Source organism: Eucalyptus grandis, chromosome 8 (assembly GCF_016545825.1).
Source record: "Eucalyptus grandis isolate ANBG69807.140 chromosome 8, ASM1654582v1, whole genome shotgun sequence".
Lineage (NCBI taxonomy): Eukaryota > Viridiplantae > Streptophyta > Magnoliopsida > Myrtales > Myrtaceae > Eucalyptus > Eucalyptus grandis.
Genome location: NC_052619.1, coordinates 68124611 through 68145442, shown reverse-complemented (window position 1 = coordinate 68145442; position 20832 = coordinate 68124611). Strand labels below are relative to the sequence as shown.

At 40.3% G+C, this 20832-nt stretch overlaps 2 protein-coding genes across 2 annotated transcripts; both read left to right on the top strand.

Moving 5' to 3' along the window:
* Window positions 1-8942: 8942 nt before the first annotated feature.
* On the top strand, window positions 8943-11673 carry LOC104415748 (esterase C25G4.2). Its single transcript, XM_010027103.3, has 6 exons — window positions 8943-9182; window positions 9642-9740; window positions 9837-9878; window positions 10004-10148; window positions 11075-11176; window positions 11372-11673. The coding sequence occupies exons 1-6, from the start codon at window positions 8958-8960 to the stop codon at window positions 11434-11436; spliced, it is 678 nt and encodes a 225-aa protein (XP_010025405.2). The 5' UTR covers window positions 8943-8957; the 3' UTR covers window positions 11437-11673.
* Window positions 11674-12271: 598 nt separating this feature from the next.
* On the top strand, window positions 12272-15010 carry LOC104415747 (esterase AGAP003155). Its single transcript, XM_010027102.3, has 6 exons — window positions 12272-12763; window positions 12977-13075; window positions 13239-13280; window positions 13383-13527; window positions 14301-14402; window positions 14658-15010. The coding sequence occupies exons 1-6, from the start codon at window positions 12545-12547 to the stop codon at window positions 14720-14722; spliced, it is 672 nt and encodes a 223-aa protein (XP_010025404.1). The 5' UTR covers window positions 12272-12544; the 3' UTR covers window positions 14723-15010.
* Window positions 15011-20832: the final 5822 nt, after the last annotated feature.

Below are 20832 nucleotides of genomic sequence, written 5' to 3'. Positions count from 1 at the left end.
AGCAACAAAAAAAAAAAAAAAATTTAATTGAACACGTATCTTTAGTTTATGAATCATATCAAATAAATTAAAAGTTCATTAATCACATTATGCATTAATCGAATGTTCAAGAACTATTTATGCCGTTTTTCTATAATAATGAACTTTGGGCTCGTTCCCGGATCTTCCCCATTGCGTGAGATTATATCGCACTCGCGCGCCACGTTTCCACACGACCGTGTATGGCGTCCGACCGCCATGAGACGGTCAGGGATTCCAGCTTGGCCACCTTTCCTGTTTTCCGACGGAGAAGTTTCGGAGTTCTTGACATTGAGATTGCGATTGCGATTGCACATGCGTCGGTCGGTGGGCTCTCGGTCGGCGGCGTGTCCCCATCGAATTCCCCCCACGGGGCCGAATCGCACGTTCCCGTACCATCGGAACGCGAGCTTCCCGACTAGGGAGCCGCTGGCCTGTCCTTCCTTCCATCCCTCCGGGTCAACCGGTTCAACCACCTCGGGAGCGGTCAACACGATATTACCTAATTACCCCCCTCTCGCCTGGACGCGTTCTCCCCCAGCCGAAGGAAAAGTCCTAAAGAGCTAGCGTCATTCGAGGTCGGAGAGGTTTCTCTGTCTCTTCAGCTCTGTGGCACCCACATATGTTGAGCTGGCATACGTACAAAAAACAGCTGCAATTTAAAAATTATAAGGAAAAAAAGACAAAAAAGATAAATGTTCCGAATCCATTCCGCCGATTTCGGTGGAATTGACATCTCCATCGAGACTATAGAGCAATGTGAATTTGGGCATTGGTCATGATAAGCTAAAATGCGCGGTTAAGCTAGAGTGATGGGCTTTCATTTGCTTATCATGACACATGACATAAAAAACATTAAAATATGTCTAAGTTTTTTCCGATGACATGAAAAAGTTCAAACTTTTTTTTTATGTAATACATTTACTTTCATTCAACATGCTATTAGATAATTATTTCAGCCAAAATAACGTTGTTTCATATACACGCTATTCTAAATATTATTTGCTTTTCAGCATTCATATAAGTAAATTTTTAGCAGTATCCATTGACGGAATTTTGATGGTGGGTAGTAACAGGTCATATAGGTAGATGTTTATGATTTTTTTGTGTCACACTCACAATCGACATAATTTATGGGCGTTTTTGTGATTTTTTTTTCAAAAATGAAAAATCTCGCGGTTTCCAGCCCCGCAAAGGTGCTTTCACATGTGAAGCGACGAAGTCAAGCTTTCACGTCACACGTGTCGCTTCCGATGGTGACATTTTTGGGCGGTTCGGAAGCTGGGGGGCCTAGATCCGTAATTTCACGTGCGCCTTGACTCCTTCGCTTGCATTTTATTATACGATATTTATTTTATTTTGGGTTTTTACTCTTTCGTGAATATTCAAAAGGATCGGGCAGGGATGGACCAACTGTAGCCCACCCATTTTTTTTTTATTATAAAATTTCCTTTTGGTATTTTCTCATATAATTGGAGAGAGAAACTAATTAATTAAAGGAAAGGGAGAAGGGGAATTGGAGTACAACTAACACCATTTAATAATTCATTAATTTCTTTCTTTCTTTCTTTCTTTATTTTAATTTTTCGGGAGTGGGGTCAATTTAAGGGCCTAAGACATACAGACAACATGCGGTCCCCTTAATTGCATGCCCGCTCGTCGCCCCTCAATGAAAGCGCCTAACGTGCAAGCGATCCGACGCGGCGTGCGATCCGGTTGGCACGACTCCATCCTTGTCCGAGCAAACAATTTATAAAATTCATTTATTTAATTATTTTTCTTCCCCTTTCTTTCCTAAGAAGACATCCTCCCAAATTATTTTCAATCCTTAAGATCGATCTTCATCGCGTGTTCTGGTGCTTAATGATTGGGAGAGCTTAGGAATCCGTTTAGGAGTCTCGATTTTAACCCAGTTTCTATAATGATATAGTGGTTCATCGGTTTGAATTGGTCATATCGCCACAGTGCAGTTGCATGGATCCGATTTCGTTCAAATTAAAGATAGAGTTAATAATACTCTTAAAAACATCAAACTGATACATCGATGACAAATTTATCTTTTATTAATTTTCGTCAAATTTTATCTTTAAATTTGATACACGATAACATATTATGGCGTGAGAAGTTCACATAAAAATTCATAAAGTTAATGCCACGAAAAATTCCAAATTTGTCACAAGTGTACGGTTAAATTCATTATAGGAATATTGTTAAATTTATCACAAATGTACTAATTTGAGATTTTTTTAGATATTTATTCTATGGATTTTCACGTGGACTTGCTACGTCAACATATTTTGTCGCAATGTCTCATCCGGGTTAGTAATTTTAACGTTAAATTTAACAGAAGTTAATAGATAGTAAATGATAAATTTATCAAAAGTGTATTAATTTAGAGCTTTCGATGGTAAAAAAATCAATTTTCGATAAATTTATGATAAGTGTATAAGTTTGGATTTTTTATGACTAAGAAATTAATTTGGTATAAACTTATCATAAACCTATCAGTTGAGATTTTTAAGGTATTATTCTTTAAAAGATAATGATGGTCGAGTGATAAGTCTAACAAATAATTCCATGGCCAAAAAATCTTATCATTCCATAGGAGTATGGAATGTCATTGGGCATTATTCCGGGATGCTCTTGTCTCTCTTACGATCTGGAAAGGTGTACTTTATTAAGTAATTATTTGCGCCTTTTGTTCGCCCAAAGTTGACTAATTATTTACTTGGGAACGGGCAATGGAGCTGGCGAAAGCTGGCCCAAGTGGACATCGCAAGTGACAGCGACTATGTACTGGATCCATTATCCTGACGCTTTTATTTAATGTGAATTCATGACTTGGTGGTCTGGCCAAAGATCAAATGAAGTTTTTACTTGCACGATCGAGAGGAAAATCGCGTTAGGTGTATGGCTGTATTTGCTTGGCATAGACTCAAAAGGGGCCTAGCATTATCGCCCCCACCAAATAATGTCCGACCGAAATTATGTATCCGTCCCTATCTCGTACCGTCCTATCTTGGCTTCTTGCATCATGGACAACATAGCTCTTGGCAATATATAATTTATTCGTGTGGTTAGTACCTTTTGTACGAGTGAATGAGACATTTTCCTAAGGTAAGTATTTTTGTTTTTGAAAATAGATTTGGAACAAAAATAAGAAAAAAAAAAAAAAAAATTTACTTCTTACTCTTAGAAGTGTGCAAAAGAACTGGGACCTATCTAGATCGTCTGGAACCGGTAGTTCTTAAGGGAACCGGTCCGGTTCCTGGTTCCATAAACCGATCCACCCACCCACCCGGACCGAACTGGTTATATTATAACAATACATTAATTTTTAATATTTAAAAAATTTAAAATTAGCAAATCTAAAATTTATGGCTCCAATCATCATCTTATCTCAATTCACTACTTTCCTACTCCATCTCGTCTCTCTCAGTTCAAAATCTCCTTGAGTTCTCTCTTCCTCTTCGATTCACCTTTAGATCTACTCATCTCCCTTCGAGTCCTAGTCTTAACTCGGCAAAATAATGAATTGATTCTCTTTTCCTCCCTCGAACTTGAACTCTCTCTGTACGTCGTCGCCACCTCCGAATTCACTATCACTATCATCCTCTTTGTTGTTGGGCTCATTCCGCTTCTACCTCCCCTCTTCCTCCTCCCCCTCCTCAAGCTTCTCCTCATCATCCTCATCTTCGGGGACGGGCAAACTCCAATTCTAAGAACAGCTCATCGTCCCCGTTGTCCTCCTCATTGTTGGTCTTGAGGGAGGAGTGGGAGACGACGGAGGCAATGGCGAAAATGGTGGTGGTGGCCAGGATGGAAGCGGAGCAAGGGTCGCAACCGCCGTTGCCGCGGCACAGTACTTGAGGAGAATAAAGCTACCATGGTCAGGAGAGCTAGAATAAGTAGATGCGGGGAGGGTGAAAATGGGAAGGCGTGGAGGTTGGACCGGTTCTATGGATGCATCCGGGAACCAGATCGAACTGGTGGTTAGTATAGCTCTCGGCAATATATAATTCATTCGTGTGGTTAGTACCTTTTGCACGAGTGAATGAGATATTTTGCTAAGCTAGGCTGCGTTTGGTAACGCTTCTAGAAACATGTATTTATGTTCTTTCGTTTTTTAGAGTAGAAATAGAACAGAAACACATTCAGTAAGTTTTTTGTTCTCGAGAATAGATTTGAAACATAAACAATAAACAAAAAAAAAGTTACTTCTTGTTCTCGGAAACAATTCCAAAAACAAGAATAAAAAAGCAAAAATCAAGCTCTCTTTTTTTTTCCTCTCTCTCTCTCTTCCTCTCTTCTTCCCCTAGCTAGTTGCCATCGCTGGGCCTCGCCGGCCTCTGGCGAGGGCCCCCCGAGCCTCTCTAAGCCTTGCCTAGTCACCACGAGCCTTGTTTTTAAGGGTAAACAAAAAACAATATTGGGTGAAGCTTTCCAGTTCCACAAAGGTTATGTTTCAGAGGAAGTGGGGAATGAGCCAATCCCGAAAGCTTTTGGAGATGAGTATAGGTGACTACATATATTTAGTCAGATTTGGCAAATATATGTCGGATTTATATAAGAATTATTGCAAGTGCAATATTTTGTTTACCGAACATTCTTGAGACCATGACATATAAAAGCTTAACATGTGTCGCGGCGTAAAACAAAGCTATTGAGCTTATTGTAAGGAAATGGAGGTTCCAAATTTGTATACTAGACATGACATCCTATCAAGACCATATTCCAAAAGGGAAATTCATCCAATCAAGTTCTAAACCTCTATTCGCCATAAAAAAAAAGTTTTAAATTTATTATACATATATCCATTTACTCAAGAACTTTTTAATTTTGCCAATTTAGTTCTATAATTTACGCAAAATCTCCGAATAATTACTAAAAAAGTCTTAAACTTATCGTGCGAATAACCTTTCAATTTAATCAATTTAGTTCTGAACTTTTTGATGATTTGCTAATGTAATTATTTTAGCTAATTTTAGCCAACAATCATGGGTGCGGAAGTTGGTTATTCTACGTGGCATGTGGATAATATTTTTAAGGATATGACATAAATGGTCCATAAATTTTGACTCAATGTATAATGTGGTGCTTGAACCTTTAATTTGTTTAATGTAATCCATAAACTTTTGATACATGTTCAACTTAATCCACGAACTATATAAAAATGTTTAATATTGTCTTTCCATTAATTATATTTCATGGACTATATTGAATATCTTCACATAATTCAAGAACTAAATTGAATATGTACTAAAAGTCTAGGGATCACATTGAATAAATTAAAAGCTCATGAGCCATATTGCAAATTAGGTTATAGTTTTGGAACCAAATCAAACCAATAAAAAATTTAGAAACCACATTGCATATTAGGCTAAAATTAAGGAATCATGTGTGTCATTTTCCTTTTCTTTTTTCTTCTATTTTTTTCATTGTGGCTGATGAGGATTGTTGAGTAAGCGAGGGCTTTGCAGTTCTTGCAAGAAAAGAAAAGAAAAAATAACAAAAAATTGTTTTTTCTTTAAAATTAAAAACTTGTACACATTAGCTGCGGCTGTGTCATGTAAGATGGCCGGTGTCAATGTTTGTAGTTACGGTTAAAATTGGCTGAAAAAACTATATTGGTGAATTGTCAAAAGGTTTAGAATTAGATTTGACAAATTGAAAGTTTTACAACTGAATCGGGCATCTAATACAAAATCACCAAAAACTAGCTAGGTACGTGAGAAGGGTCAAACCGGACAGTTTCTCGAACAAAAAAATTGTGATTACTCTAAAAAATAAACACAGGCCCTCCACTGGTGCAACTTCTCCTTTCCTAAATGGACCCCTCGAGCTCAGCCAATTCCCACCTTGGGGTTTACCCCTAGTTTACTCTTAATTGATCCGATTGGTCAGTAGCATTAGGATCTAAACTCACATAGTAGGCCTCGGCGTGGAAACTCGAGAGATTGATAAGGATGGGTCGTGAACAAGGTCGATAACTCTGGCCAGCCGTCCGCCGTTAAGACGGGCTAGAGGTCTCCAGCTTCTAGCCGAGACGCGCTGTTACTTACTCAATGCAAACTCCATTTCACTCCAAGAGATGGCGGAGAAAAGAGCGAAGCCATGGCCGAGATCCGCGCTCCTGGAAAGCACAGGATTTTGTACTTCCACGGGTTCCGGACAGTGCCGCAATCCTCGAGACACAGATCCGCAAGTGGCTCGAATCCGTCCTGGAGAAGCTGGACCTGGCATTCCTTGACGCCCCGCATCCTTCCGCTGGCTAGTCAAGCGTGGAAGGCAACTTCGACAATCCCTACTTCAAGTGGTTCCAGTTCCAAGTTCATCAGGTCCGTGACACATGTCGAAATTTTATATGACATGAAGGCTTCAAGAGAATGTTGATACTTCCTAGGCACCAACATGTCTTTCCAAAGATTTGGCCTTTGCCAGAGTCACGGATACAATACCCGGCAATGATAGCAACTCTAGCCATTCTAGGATTCTCCCTTTCTCCACCAGGTGCCATCAAACATCCGAAAGCCGATTATTCTCGATGAGCTTATGTACCAACATTAAAAGATGTCGATAAGTTGAATATTTTCCAATCACATGACGGCCTGAGCAATGATTTTTCGTCATGGCATCAGGTTCAATCTGCCCATTGATCAGGTCTAGGCACGACTGAAGTGCTGTAAAGCTATAACTACTCCAAAACGATTAGAGAAAACAAAAAAGAAAGAAAGAGAAAAAGGGATAATTCCTAGAGCTGATGATGGGTGCGTCCTGCTTCTGTTGCATGCTCTCAAGAAATGATATCATAGTCGATTCTAGATTAATGAGCCCCAAATTCCGGGCAAGTGGATGTGCGTTCATGGTTTGGTTTGGAGAAAGTGTTAGAAAGTCTCACATTAGTAAAATGGTGAGGTGTGATTTTCCCATTTATTTTAATTTTCTCTTTCTTTCTTCTTTTACTTTATTTTTTTATTGTGTCAACAAGGGTTGTTAGGGTTGCTTGCTATTGGGCAGGGGCAAGAAAATAAAAGAAAAAATAACAAAAAATTTATAAATTTTTTTTAAAATTTTAAAATGTCCCTGTTAGCTCCGATCACGCCACATAAGATGGCCAACATTAATGTCTCTGGTTTCTAGTCAAATTTGCCAAAAGGATTTTATGGGAAAATCTTCAAAAAGGTTTAAGACAAATTAGGCAAATTGAAGTTTTATAATTGAATTGGCATATATGCGAAATTGCAAGAAGTTGATTTGGTTTTTTTTTTTTTTTTTTTTTTTTTTTTTTTTGTCAGTCTTATTCTACTTCTCTTCCAACTCTCACTATTAGACTTTTTCTTATCTTCTTATAGGATGTGAAAGTCGAAACCCACACTTAAAGTTAAATCATCCCCATGCCAACTCTCTTGAGAAGGTGATGGATTGAACCTCCTACCTCTCCCTTCTTATATGGGAAGAGTGGCGGGAAAAGTACTAAAAAAGTAATAAACATATTGCATTTGTATTAATTCAGTCCTAAACCTTTTTACATCGGTACCAATTCAGTCCATCCGGCTAATTTTTGGCCTGCCGGTGCTGATGTGGACATCGGCCGGTGACCGAACGCTGACGTGGCAATTTTTAAAATATTTGTTTGAATTTTTTTGAATTTTTTTCTTTTTCTTTTCTTTTTCCTTTTCTTTTCTTCCTTCTTCCCCTGGACTATTCCGGCGGTGGCTGGCGAAGGCCTCAAAGCCCTCGCTTGTCGCCGGCGAGGGTCGCGGCCCTCACCCGGCCTCTCCCAGGGCCGCCAACAAGGTGACTTTGCCCTTGGCCTCACTGGCCACGGGCGAGAGGCCGGTGAGGCCTCGCCCTGGCCTTGCCGTGGGTGAAGGCGGCCTCGCCCGCGACCGACAAGGCCAACACGGCCCTCGCTAGGCCTTGCTGGGGTGAAGGCAGCCACTGCCCACGGCAAGGCCAGGGCAAGGCCGAGTGAGGGCCGCAAAGCCCTCGCCAGCCGTCGGCGAGGGTCACAGCCCTCGCTCAGCCTCGCCTAGGGCCGCGGGGGAGGTGGCTTCACCGAGATTTGGCGAGGCTAGCCTCGCCGGCCCCTCGCCCGCGACCAGCGAGGCCAAGGCGAGGCTAGCCTTGCCCAGATCTAGGCGAAGCCGCCTCGTCGGCAGCCCTGTGAGAGGCCGAGCGAGGGCCGCAACCCTCGCCAGCGGCAAGCAAGGGCTTTGAGGCCCTCGCCCAGTGGCCGGAACAGTCCAAGGAGGAAGAAGGATGAAAAGAAAAAAAATGAAAAGGAAAAAATTCAAAAAAATTCAAAAAAATTCAAAAAAAAAAAAATATTAAAAATTGCCACGTCAACGTTCGGTTACTAGCCGATGTCCATGTCAAGCTGGTAGGCCAAAATTGGCTGGATGAACTGAATTTGTACCAATTTAAAAAGGTTTAGGATTGAATTGGTCAAATTGAAAAGTTTAGGACTGAATTGGTACCAATACAATAGGTTTATGACTTTTTTGGTACTTTTTCCTTGAGTGGCCACTTGAGCAAATCTCGTGTTTTGTACTCAAGAAGGGTCATATCGGACAGTATCTCGAACATATATAGTGATTACTCTAAGAAATGGCTGCCAGCCAGCTAGAGCCCTCCACTTGTGTAACTTCTCCATTCCTAAATGGACCTCGTGCTAAGCCAATTCGTGCCTTCGAGCTACCCCTAGTTTACTCTTAATTGATCAGGTTGGTCAGTAGCATTAGGATCTAAACTTACATGGTGAGCGTCGGCGTGTATACTCGAGAGACTGATGAGGATGGGTCGTGAACAAGGTTGATTACTCCAGCCGGCTGGCCGCCGTTAGACGGGCTAGAGGACTCTAGCTTCTAGTCGAGACGCACTCTTACTTAATGCAACTGCATTTCGCTCCAAAAGATGGCGGAGAAAAGCGCGAAGCCATGGCCAAAATCTGTGCCCCTGGAAAGCCCAGGATTTTGTGCCTCCATGGGTTCCGGACAAGCGCCGCAATCCTCGAGACGCAGATCCGCAAGTGGCCCGAATCCATCCTGGAGAAGCTGGACCTGGTGTTCCTTGACGCGCGGTATCCTTCTGCTGGCAAGTCGAGCGTGGAGGGCATCTTTGACCCTCCTTACTACGAGTGGTTCCAGTTCCAGGTCCATCAGGTCCGTGGCCTTGTTTGGAGGGTTTTTTTTTTTTTAGGTCGGATTAGTCTAACTGTGTTGTCCAATAACTGCATTACAATATACGATGCCATGTTGCGCCAACGTGCCTTTCAAAAGATTTGGCCTTTTCCAGAGCCACGGATGCGATACCCGACAACGATAGCATCTCCAGCCGTTCTAGGATTTTCCCTTTCTCCACCAGGTGCCAGAAACATCCAAAAGCCGATCATTCTCGAGGAGCTTATGAACCAACACTAAAACATGTCGATAATTCCAATCACACAACGGCCAGGGCAATGATTTTTCGTCCTGGCATTTGGCCGGTCTGCCCATTGATTAGGTCTAGGCATGACTTAAGTACCGCAAAGCTATAGCTACACCAAAACGATTAGAGAAGACAGAAAAGAAAGAGAAAAAGGGAAAATTCCTGGAGCTGATGATGGGCGTGTCCTGCTTCAGGATCATACAGAGTACCAGAACTATGAAGAGTGCATCGCCTACATAGAAGATTTCATGGTGCAGAACGGCCCTTTTGATGGCTTACTGGGTTTTTCCCAGGTGAATCCTGGTCAAATAGAAAGAAACTTTCTTCACTTTCCATCTCAATTTTGTGCGTTGATTAAACGATTTTGGTACTTGATTACTGATTACCAGGGGGCTTCTCTGTGTGCTACATTGCCAGGAATGCAGGAGGAAGTAAGACATATTTCTACTTTTCCCTGAATTCGAAACTGATGGTCGATATTCGACATGCAAAATTGGAAAACAAGCCGATAAAATGTCGTCAAGTTCGTGCAATTAACGTATGCTGAAATTTGCAGGGAGTGGCACTCACCAAGGTGCCCAAAATCAAGTTTGTGATTATAATTTCCGGTGCTAAGGCAGGCGGAGCAAAATACACCGCACCTAAGCTCGTAGCTAACGCGTTTGCGGCTCCTATTAAGTGCCCTTCTCTTCATTTCATAGGTAACCACCTAAACTCCAGCTTTCGTCGATTCTGTTAACATAAACGCTATGCTTTTGGAAAGTCTATCCTAGCTGCGCTCGACGACGATGACGATACGACCGAAAAGGGGAGGGATATCTTTCCTAACGCGACATTAGTCGTTAGACTAGCTTCAGCTATGGGAAGGGAGATTGTGAATAATTTTCCTACCACTAAATGTTGTTGAAGGAGTTTTAGACCATTAGTTATCTTCTCCCTCTTCAAATTCAACTCTTCGTCGATTGTTGTAAAGCAGCATATGAACCAACGATTTCACTTTCATTTTGGTGAAATTGGTCGTGCACTCAGCGCATTTGGTGAGAAAGCAATTATAAAGATTTTATTGAAACTTTAAAAGCAAAGGCCGCTAAAAACACCTAGGTTATAGTACTTCACAATGCAGTTACACATGATGCAGTTATAGATCTGTCACATACTAATACTAAATGGAATCCACTAGAGGGTGTGCATCAGTCGTAGTATAACTCGAGAACTGGACTGAACCGGCTAGTTCTCGGTAGTTCTCGAATCCAAAATTTGGAATCGAGAATAATTGGTTCAGTTTCCGGTTCTGTGTACAAGATCAGATCAACCAACCAACCAAGATTTCTTTTTCTTTATTGATTTATTTTTTATTCTGAAGCAAATTCTAATTAGTAAATTATTTAATTCTTTTGATGTTGAGAAACTCCCACTTGTGGGGAATTTAAAAAAAAAAAATGAATTTGGTGGTTCCAAGACCGGGTGGGCCGATTTCTAGTTTCACAAACTAGGAACCGACCTTGCCTAGTCTGATTCTTGGTTCTAGGGTAGAAAACAATATGTTTTGCAACTGATCACCCTTGCATGATAGCCTTTTAAGAACGCACCAAAAATTATTGATACAGATGTCATTATTTTGTTGTAGGTGAGCAGGATTTCCAGAAGACAGAGGGACTTGCTCTAATTGATTCGTTTGTGGATCCGCTGGTCATTCATCACCCAAAGGCCCACACAGTCCCCAGGCTTGGTTAGTGCCCCTACTGATTATATATAATTCATGTCTCGTTTCCTCATTGTCTCAATCCATCTTTTGCCCTTAGATAGAATCCTGTCTATGTGGTGGATCAAAATTCTCGTTCTCTAAAGAACCCCTGAATTAATTCTCTTTCTATATATCCAAGCCGGTGCTTTGTTTTCTTTTCTGTTTCAATCCCTCGTGCAGATGATCAGAGCGTAAAGATTGCGCAGAATTTCGTTGAGAAGATCCTGAATCTGGCCACCACATGAGGCGCTTCCTTGCAACTAGCAATGAAGATCAATAATAATTCTCATCTGAGATTCGACTTGCGAATGATAATTACTCGAAGTTACTCAGTTGGATGATATTCTTCTTTTTCTGTGATTTTCATTTCGTGGTCTGATGGGACTTCTATCAAAAGTGCCTCTCCTCTCCTCTGCCCAAACGCATGCGAAGCGAGCGTTCTATGGCCGGTTTGTACGTTAAAAAATCGGACTTTTTGGCTATCCGTGGAATTCATTTGGTTATATCTGTGGATGGAGGAAATAATCTTTCAACGGTTTGGTACGCCTTACCTAAATCAGTATCACACAGTTTTCATTTGGTAAGATAACGAAGGGTCAAGTTGTAAGTTAAAACAGGGAATTACAAGTTAAACCAGCCGAAGTGAATGGGTTATGAATACAAGTTAAGAATGAACGGATTGTGTTAAAGGGCCTATAGAGAGAACTAGCCAAAAACCAGAAGAGTCCACTTTCAGCCGAGACTCCTTTCAAGTTCCTGATGTATTTCACCCACAAGGTAGTAGAGAAAGTGAGAGCCATGGCTGAAAGCCGAGCCCACAATCTACTATCTTTAGCACAAACACAGTTATTCATGGCAACACAATTGGTTAACGTTCTTTTTTCCTTTCTGATTTTCGTTTCATGTTTTGATGGGACTTCAATTGAGGATGCCCGCTCTGCTCCACGCTCGCAAAGCGCGAGTTCTAGTCCAGTCGTATGTTAAAAGCAAACTTGTTGGACATAATCTTTAAATGGTTCGATACGCCGCCCAGCATGAACCGAAATCACACAATTTTCATTTGGTAAAGACAATGAAGGGTCAAGTTGCAAGTGAAAGGCAGAGAAGCACAAGTTTGGCCGGTTGGTCAATAGCACTGGGTCCAAACTCGAGATTTGCTGGTGGTTGAGGTTGGTGGGGATTCTTTAAGAGCCGGAGCGAATGGGTCATCCATACAAGTTAGGCTTTGAACAAATTATATCACATGGACACCAGAAAGAACGGACCAAAAACCAGAGGATTGACTTGTGGTTGAGATTCCTCTCCAATTCCTGCTCTAGTTCATTCCCAGGATAGTAGGAGAAAGCGAAAGCGATGACTGAAAACCAAACCCATGAGAAGCCCAGGATTCTGTGCCTCCACGGGTTCAGAACGAGCGCTAAGATCCTCGAGACGCAGATCCATAAATGGCCCGAATCTGTCCTGGAGAAGCTGGATCTGGTGTACCTCGACGCCCCATACCCGTCCACGGGCCAGTCCGGCGTGGAGGGCATCTTCGATCCGCCCTACTTCGAGTGGTTCCAAGCCAATCAGGTCAGATTTCCAGTTTCATCTGGATTCCATTTGGTGTAACTTTAACTATACCACATGGTTGCAGCCTTGTGAGGCACACAGTGCTACGAAATGTCATGGCACGATCGTAGCACCGATCGTAGCACGGTGCAGCTACAGCTGCACCAAACGGGTTTTTAGCAAAAAAACGGGGGAAATTCATCGAGCTGATAATTGAGAGTGTTGGGGTTCCAGGATTTTACGGAGTACGAGAACTTTGAAGAGTGCATCGCTCTCATTGAAGATTTCATGGTGAAGAACGGTCCCTTTGATGGTTTACTGGGTTTTTCCCAGGTGAGTCCGGTCAAATGAAAGGACAAAGTAACATCTATTCTTTTGGGGGCCTGTTCGAGTTCTTAAATTCTTTAGGTTTTGGGGCCACAAGAAGAAAGAAAAGAGACAAACTAACAAAAACTTCATCGCCATGTTTACAAGATTTTCCTGTTTTGATTACCAGGGAGCTATGCTAGCTGCAACATTGCCAGGAATGCAGGCAGAGGTACACTTTTTTTCTATCTAATTATCCCAACAAAAATTCCAAATCAAAACACATAAATGAAAGGAAAAATGCGAAGCATCAACAAAATGCTGAAATCTGCAGGGATTGGTACTCACGAAGGTGCCCAAGATCAAGTTTCTGATTCTAATTGCTGGGGCTAAGCTCGGCGGATCAACATACGGTGCGCCTCCACTAGCAGCTAATGCGTTTTCCTCTCCTGTCAAGTGCCCTTCTCTTCATGTTATAGGTAACTCCCTGAACTTAGCTCTCTTCGATTCTACTGCAATCCAATCACCATTAACTCGCTTACAAGTTTTAAAGTCTAGTCCGACAGTGCCTGACAACGACGATGTTAGTTAACTATAATTAGTTGTTACAACCACCGCGTGACCTCGTTAGGCTAAATTTCAACAACCAAAGTGGGAATAGTGATGATTTTTTGGTGCTGTCCTCCACCTAAAGGTCTAAATGAGTTCCGAGTTGCAGCTTCATATAGAATGCTATCGATCCAGTCTTGACCAATGAAGTTGGACCATAATCCATCCTTGTTTTACACTTTGAATCCGGGGATTAGGACCTAAACAAGAAGTGTCAATATCAAGGTGCGCAAGAAGATCCACATGATAAATTGAAGCTTCTTCAAACACTGGCAAGGTCAATGGGAGATTTTGTGGGATTAGCTATTAGATGAAGATGTGATTTAATATTTAATTATTTTAACGCTTCATTTCACGCTTAGTTTGGTATTTTTACTTAGTACTAAGTGTGAATATATTTAATTGGGAAGGCAAATAGGGTCTAGTAAGATATGAACTTAGGATCTCCAATTCTGATATCATGTGAGATTTTGTGAGATCACTGCCAACTATTTTAAAATCTTAAGCTATAAATGAAGGTGTAGTTTAATATTTACTTATTCTAACGGTCAATTAGCTAACTACGAAAGAGATTATAGATTAAGTGGGTACGCATCATGGCCTCGTTAACTGATAAATTAAGAAGTGACTGTTGTGCTGTTAGGCGAGAATGATTTCCTGAAGCCGGAGTCGATTGCTCAGCTCGATTTGTTCGTGGATCCGATCGTCCTCCATCACCCGAAGGGCCACACAATCCCCAGACTCGGTTAGTGTCACTACCAAGTGATTCAGTCTCTCTTTTCCCAATGTTTCAGTTCCTCCTTTGTTCTTAATCTTACTTTCATCAATTAATAGAACGAAAAAAGTGGATAGTGAACATCCACTCGATCGTAATTTTGTCGGGAGCAATCTCCCGTGTATCGAGGGATAGGAACGTTGTGTTCTGAGATGCCATAGATGTTTCGCTTTCTACGAATTCATGTTGGCGCTAAGTTTTCTTTTTGGTTCTTCTCTTGTGCAGATGATCAAAGCCTCGGGATCGTTAACAATTTCATTGAGAAGATCCAGAGTCTCGCTACTACATGAGTCAATCTTTATTTGTGATTTGGCTATCTTTTTTAATCTCTGGAAAGCTTGAAGGGCAAGGCATGGAAAAGTTCGTCTCTTAACAATTTGCATAATTATGGGGTACCTCCTTCTATAGACCAAGAAAAATCTCTCGAGGATGAGGTAGCGAGGTAGCTTGTAATTTCCCAAAAATTTAGTACCACTAAAAGTGCAACACGTTGCTATAAGCTCTATTGGTAATTATGGTGCTAGCAAGATTACATGAACTGGGTGTTTTTCGCTATAAGATCTATATGTTGTATGCCATAGCAGTTGACTACATTTATTTTGCGATGTCGAGATATATGGAGTGTCAAAACTTGATACGGGATACACCTAAATGTCAAAAGTTCATAAGTGTTAAAATCGGAGTAAAATGAATTAATTAAATATCAATGGCGATAAAATTTAATAAAAAATATTGATGTAGCATTTTTCTAGCAAGACAAGTACAAAATGATGTCGTTTTGCATGCTGATATGGCTAAATAAGTCGAAATGAGGTTGTTTAACTCAAATTTGAATTTTAATAGAAATATTAATTAAAATAAATTTAAAACTAAATAATCATAATAAAAAAAAAAAGAAGAAAAAGTTACAGAAGGTGTTAGGCAAGGGCTATGCAAGTCCTCGCCACCACCTCTGGCCCTAGCCAGGGGCCAACGACCTCGGTCAACTAGTGGTGATGGCCTGCAAGCCCTTGCCCAAATCTGGGATAAGGGTTGCGGCTTTCCCCTTGATTTAGCGACCCGCCAGGCCTAGGCCAAGCAACACTAACTGACCCTCCCTCCACCATTCCTTCTTGGCAACGGTGGGGAGGCGGCGGCAAAGGCTTGCACAGCCCTCACGGTTCTGCGATCTCCTTTCTTTTTTTAAATTTGGTTTTGAATTTAGTTTAAAATTCAAATAAGAGGCAAAAAGACGTCGTTTTGCCTCTTTTTTACTGACTCAACTCTTTGATGAGCCATGTAGACGAGTTATATTAATAAAAAAATTGCCACATAAGATTTTCGAGAGGCTTCATCAAACTTGGCACTCAGATGTCCCCATGCCAAGTTTTGGCACTTGCACTATATTTCTGCCTCCATTTTTTACTTAACTATGAAATACATCATTAACCAGATATAAATCTAAAGAATGTATGCTAGGTCATAAGTCTTCAAACAAGAAATCTTGTATATTCCAATTTCGCCCAACTGACTCATAAATGTAGGTAATCTACAGTTGATTAGGATCCATAGGAAGTTGTTTTCAAGACAACATGGAAAGAGCCAAACCTATCTCTAGGTCAAACCCAATTATCTTGTGAGACAATAGCATAATTTTTTCCGGCAAAATACATGTTTTTTTTTTTTATTTATTATTCTATCGTCCTAGAAATTTGAAAAATTGATAGGGAAAATTATTCAACCAATCTTTAACCTATTGCGCATATGTTTAATTATAAAATTTTAATTTTATCATTTTAGTCTTAAACATTTGCACGAAATTCTAATATAAACCTTTCAATTAATTTCCACCAGAAGTCGTTGATGATGATCAAGTTATTACCAGTCATCTTACGTGGCCCACTACTATTGATGGGGAAAATTGCCTTGTACTCAATAATGCTCATCACAAGCAAAATCTTCACCTTATTATTGGAAATATTTTTTGCCGGCACATGTAAACACGTGTACAAATATGTACATATACATTCAATTCATTAGCAACATAACCATATAATAGATTTCTTTCACTTAAATCTTCAAGCTTCTTTTGCTAATGTGTCCCAAATGCATTTGTCACAATTTAGACTCTCAAATAGATGCATCCGATGTTTCTATAGCGAAATCTATCATTGTCTTACCTTGAAGTTCATACGGGCCACCGTGCTTGATTTCTTTCATTATTACCAAAGCACTTCAAATAATTTTTAGAATTCTACATTTTGAAATAGATCGTTACCCAACTGAATCTATGGCACTTAAGGAAATCAATTTATTCTTTAACTCTGGAACATGCCTCACTCTAATCAATAATCTCACAATATCATCATGCATTCTGATTCTAACAAAACCAATGCTAACAACATCACATTCAACGTTGTTCCCTAACTATACTTCATTACCATTCCGTAATGATAAGTAGTAAACTAGTTTATATTTTATGTAGCATGAAAAGAACAACCAAAATCCATAATTCATCTTCCATCAAACGATAAATAATTAGTGACAAACAAGATATAATCGGCACTATCAACTACAACTGCAATATTATCTACAAAATTAACTATAATTTCCTTAGGCAAATGTACACTCCAAGTGCCAAAACTTAGCACGATGGGACACTTAAGTACGAAAAATTAAAAAAGTGACACTTAAGTGTCATCTTTTTTGAAAAAATAGATACTTGAGTGCCACCTCCAATGAATCCCATCAAAAATCCTATGTAGTAATTTTTTTTTATTAATTTTGTTTGCTTACATGGCTCGTCAAAGAACTAACTCAACAATGAAGTGTAAAAGCAATGTCGTTTTGGCGTGGTTTTGAAATTTAATATTAAAAATAATTTAATTTATATTTATATTTAAAAAAAAAAAAAAGAGGAAGGAAGAAGATGAATATTTGCTAGTGACTAAGGGCCCAATCCTCACCGCCATCGCCTCGCCACCGTTGTCCAAGGGGGCTAAAACCCCACAACCCTAGCTGATCGGAGGTGAGGGCTATAAGCCCTCGCCCAGATCTAAGGCAAGGGTCATGGCCCTCCCCCAAATTCAATGAGGGTCAACCCTTGCCCGACTGGGCCAAGGGCATTGCTTGCGGGGGGTCACCCCGGTAAGCTTGTGCAAGGGTCAACAACCCTTGCCATGTTTGGAGGAAGGCCACGACCCTTGTCTCAGATCTGAGTGAGGGCTTGCAAGCCCTTGCCTTCTATCAATCGAGGTCACCAGCTGACCTCCCCCCATCCTCGCCAGTCCGTCCCAACAACGGCTACGAGGGCTGATTCCTTAACCGCCTGCAACTGTTCATCATCTTCCTTATTTTTGTTTTAAAAAATAGTATTAAATTTAGTTTAATTAATTTTTTATATTAATTATTTACCCACGTCAAATGTCAACAGCAAAACGACATCAGTTTTACACTTGTTTAGCCATCAAGCATACAAAAAATGACATCGTTTTGCACTTACCTCACCAGAAAATTGCCACTTTAGCAGTTTGGTCGGATTTTTGCCATTGGCGCTTAACTGATTTATTTGCTCCATTTTTTATACTTAAGTATCACTTTTTTAACTTTTGGCACTTTAGGTGTCTGGCACTTAATTTCCTTACCCTTCTCATTTTTCAACTTAAGACAATTCTTTCTAAGATGCTTTAATTCTATTATCTTCATTATCCGATAGTTGGAATATTGACCTCATCTTTAAAATCAATCTCAACTAAACTCAATTGACTAATAGTCACATTGAATTTATTGATATGATCTGCAATTAACGCACCTTTGCTCATCTTTAACAATCACATTAAATTTATTGATATGATCTAGAATTGAGGCTTCACTCATCTTTAAATTAAACAGATGTCGCATCAAATAAACGTTGTTGATTGCAGGGGACTTCTCGTACATATCAAACAGGCTTTTATCAAATCAATAATGGTCTTCCTCTTCACGATGTTAAACGTGATGTTACGAGTCAACGTCTACTGAATAAAACCCATAACTCGTCTGTCTAACAAATCCCAATAAGCTTGCTTCATCATCTCTGGCTTCTCCCCATATAGGAGCAAGTGCAGTTTTATCTAGTAAAGATAATCTTCAATCTACATCTTCTAGAAATTTAAATAATTCCCATCAAATCTTTCAATTCTCACTTTTCCTTCTTTTGTCGCCATCGATTTGCTTCAACTCTATGAAGTCTAGTTTTGATACCAATTATTGCGGAAAGGTAAAATAGACAAAATAAGAAAATAACTTAGACACTAAATTTACGTGATTCAATTGTGGAGAACTATGTCCATGGGGAGAGTAGCGACGAATTTGCTATAAATCAAGCGATGCGATGGAGATTAGATACTCAAGTTACTCAAATGCTCTCGATATTTTCCAAGCCCCAATTACATCCAATAACTCACGCAATATTTAACTTCAAAATTCCTTACGAAATAATCTCTCAATCTCATAAAGAAATTCACAAATTTTACCACAATATTTCACGGCTACAAACACTAACTTGATGAATGTAATTTAAGAGTTTTCTCTGCACGTCTTTGCCTACCAAACATTTGTATACAGACCGCGCTTCAAGAAGACCTTTATACATCAACCGCAGCACGAAGACCGCCTTCACGAACAAGCACTCACGGCAAATCAACAACGGCGCGCCCAAATTCCAGCAATTATTCAGCCCGTATTTATAATATACATAAGAAACAAAACCCTTCATGAAACCGAGTCCAACGTGGGGGAAAAAAAATCCACGGTCAACTCTCCTCAAATTTATTTTCCTTGCTAACTTCAATGTAGAAACCAACTCGTGCGTATATATAATTTTTCGCTTTTTTCGCCGACTACAGCTCGTAAAGGACATATTCAAGATCACGCCACCAATATGAATGAGGTTTCTGCATTATGCAAGATCCAATCTTGAACTTTGATCTACCGAGTTAACACGCAAATAAATTGGGATCGGGTTCATTCAATAAGCTTAAACTCAAGACATATTTTAACAAGTTAAACCAAAGAAACACAAGTTAAACTGACCGAAGTGAATGGGTCATGAGTACAAGTTAAGATATGAACAGATTAATTCAAAGGGCCTATAGAGATAACTAGCCAAAAACTAGAAGAGTCAACTTTTAGGTGAGACTCCTTTCAAGTTCCTGATGTATTCCAGCCCCAAGATAGTAGAGAAAGCGAAAGCCACGGCCGAAAGCTGAGCCCACAAACTACTATCCTTAGCACAAACAAAGTTATTCGTGGCAACACAATTAGGGCCTGTTTGTTTGCATTTCTTTTTCTGTTTTGAACACTTTTTCTATTTTTCGTTTTAAGGAACGAAAAAGGAACAGAAACGCGTTTGGATGCGTTTCTGTTCCTTTTTTTTTTTGTTTTCTGTTCCTTTTTGTTTTTGTTTAAAAACAAAAATTTAACAGTAAATGTAAGAAACAACAAATTTTATGTTTCTTATTTCAAACATATTTGAAGAACAAAAAGGAACAAAATCGTGTCCTCCCCGCAAGGAGCCTCTCCTCCCGCGAGCGTCTCCATCGTCGTCTTCTCCAGCGCCTCCCACTCTCCTAAGACCGACAACCGCCTTTGTCTCGAGACCATCCGACTTCTCCACCGTCGTCCTCTCCTGGCGCCCGCCGCTACAAGCGTCTCCACCGCGAGCGTCTCCTCCCGTGAGCGTCTCCACCGGTGCGGCGAGGCCGACCTCGCGCCTAGGCCGGGCGAGCTCGGCCTCGCGAGGGCGCGAGCCTCGCCGTGGTTGGGCGAGCCGCCGGCCCTCTCCGGCCCACGTCGCCGACCGCCAAAAGAAGAAAAAAAAGGAAAAAGGAAAAATAAAAAAGAAAAAAAGGAAAAATAAATAAGAAAAATAAGAAAGAAAATAGAAAAATAAAATAAAAATATTTAAAAATTAAAAGAAATAAAAAAATTATACAAATTTATCAAACGTGTTTTTATTCTTTTTATATTTTGGAACAGATTTACCAAACGCGTTTTTGTTCAAAATGTCCCCTGGGAACAAACACTTTTTCTATTTTTGTTCCTTTAAACAATTTTTAAACAGAAACGTTACCAAACGCACCCTTAGTTAACTTTCTTTTTTTGTTTCTGATTGTCGTTTAATGTTCTGATTTTCGTCCTTATCACCTTTGTCCATTGTGGCCATACTATTTGTAAGACAAGGACAACATATCTTTGGCTGTTCTTCGTTGAGTTCGGGACCACCACTTAAACTTGTTGCTTTCGCTCAATGCTGCCGACAACACAAGGAAACGGGGACCACAACACTTGCTCGTATTTGCAATAGTTTGTGGTAGACAAATTGGGTCTTGATCGGGTTATGAACGAATGGGGTCTTCACGATTTGGACGTTCGAACCTGG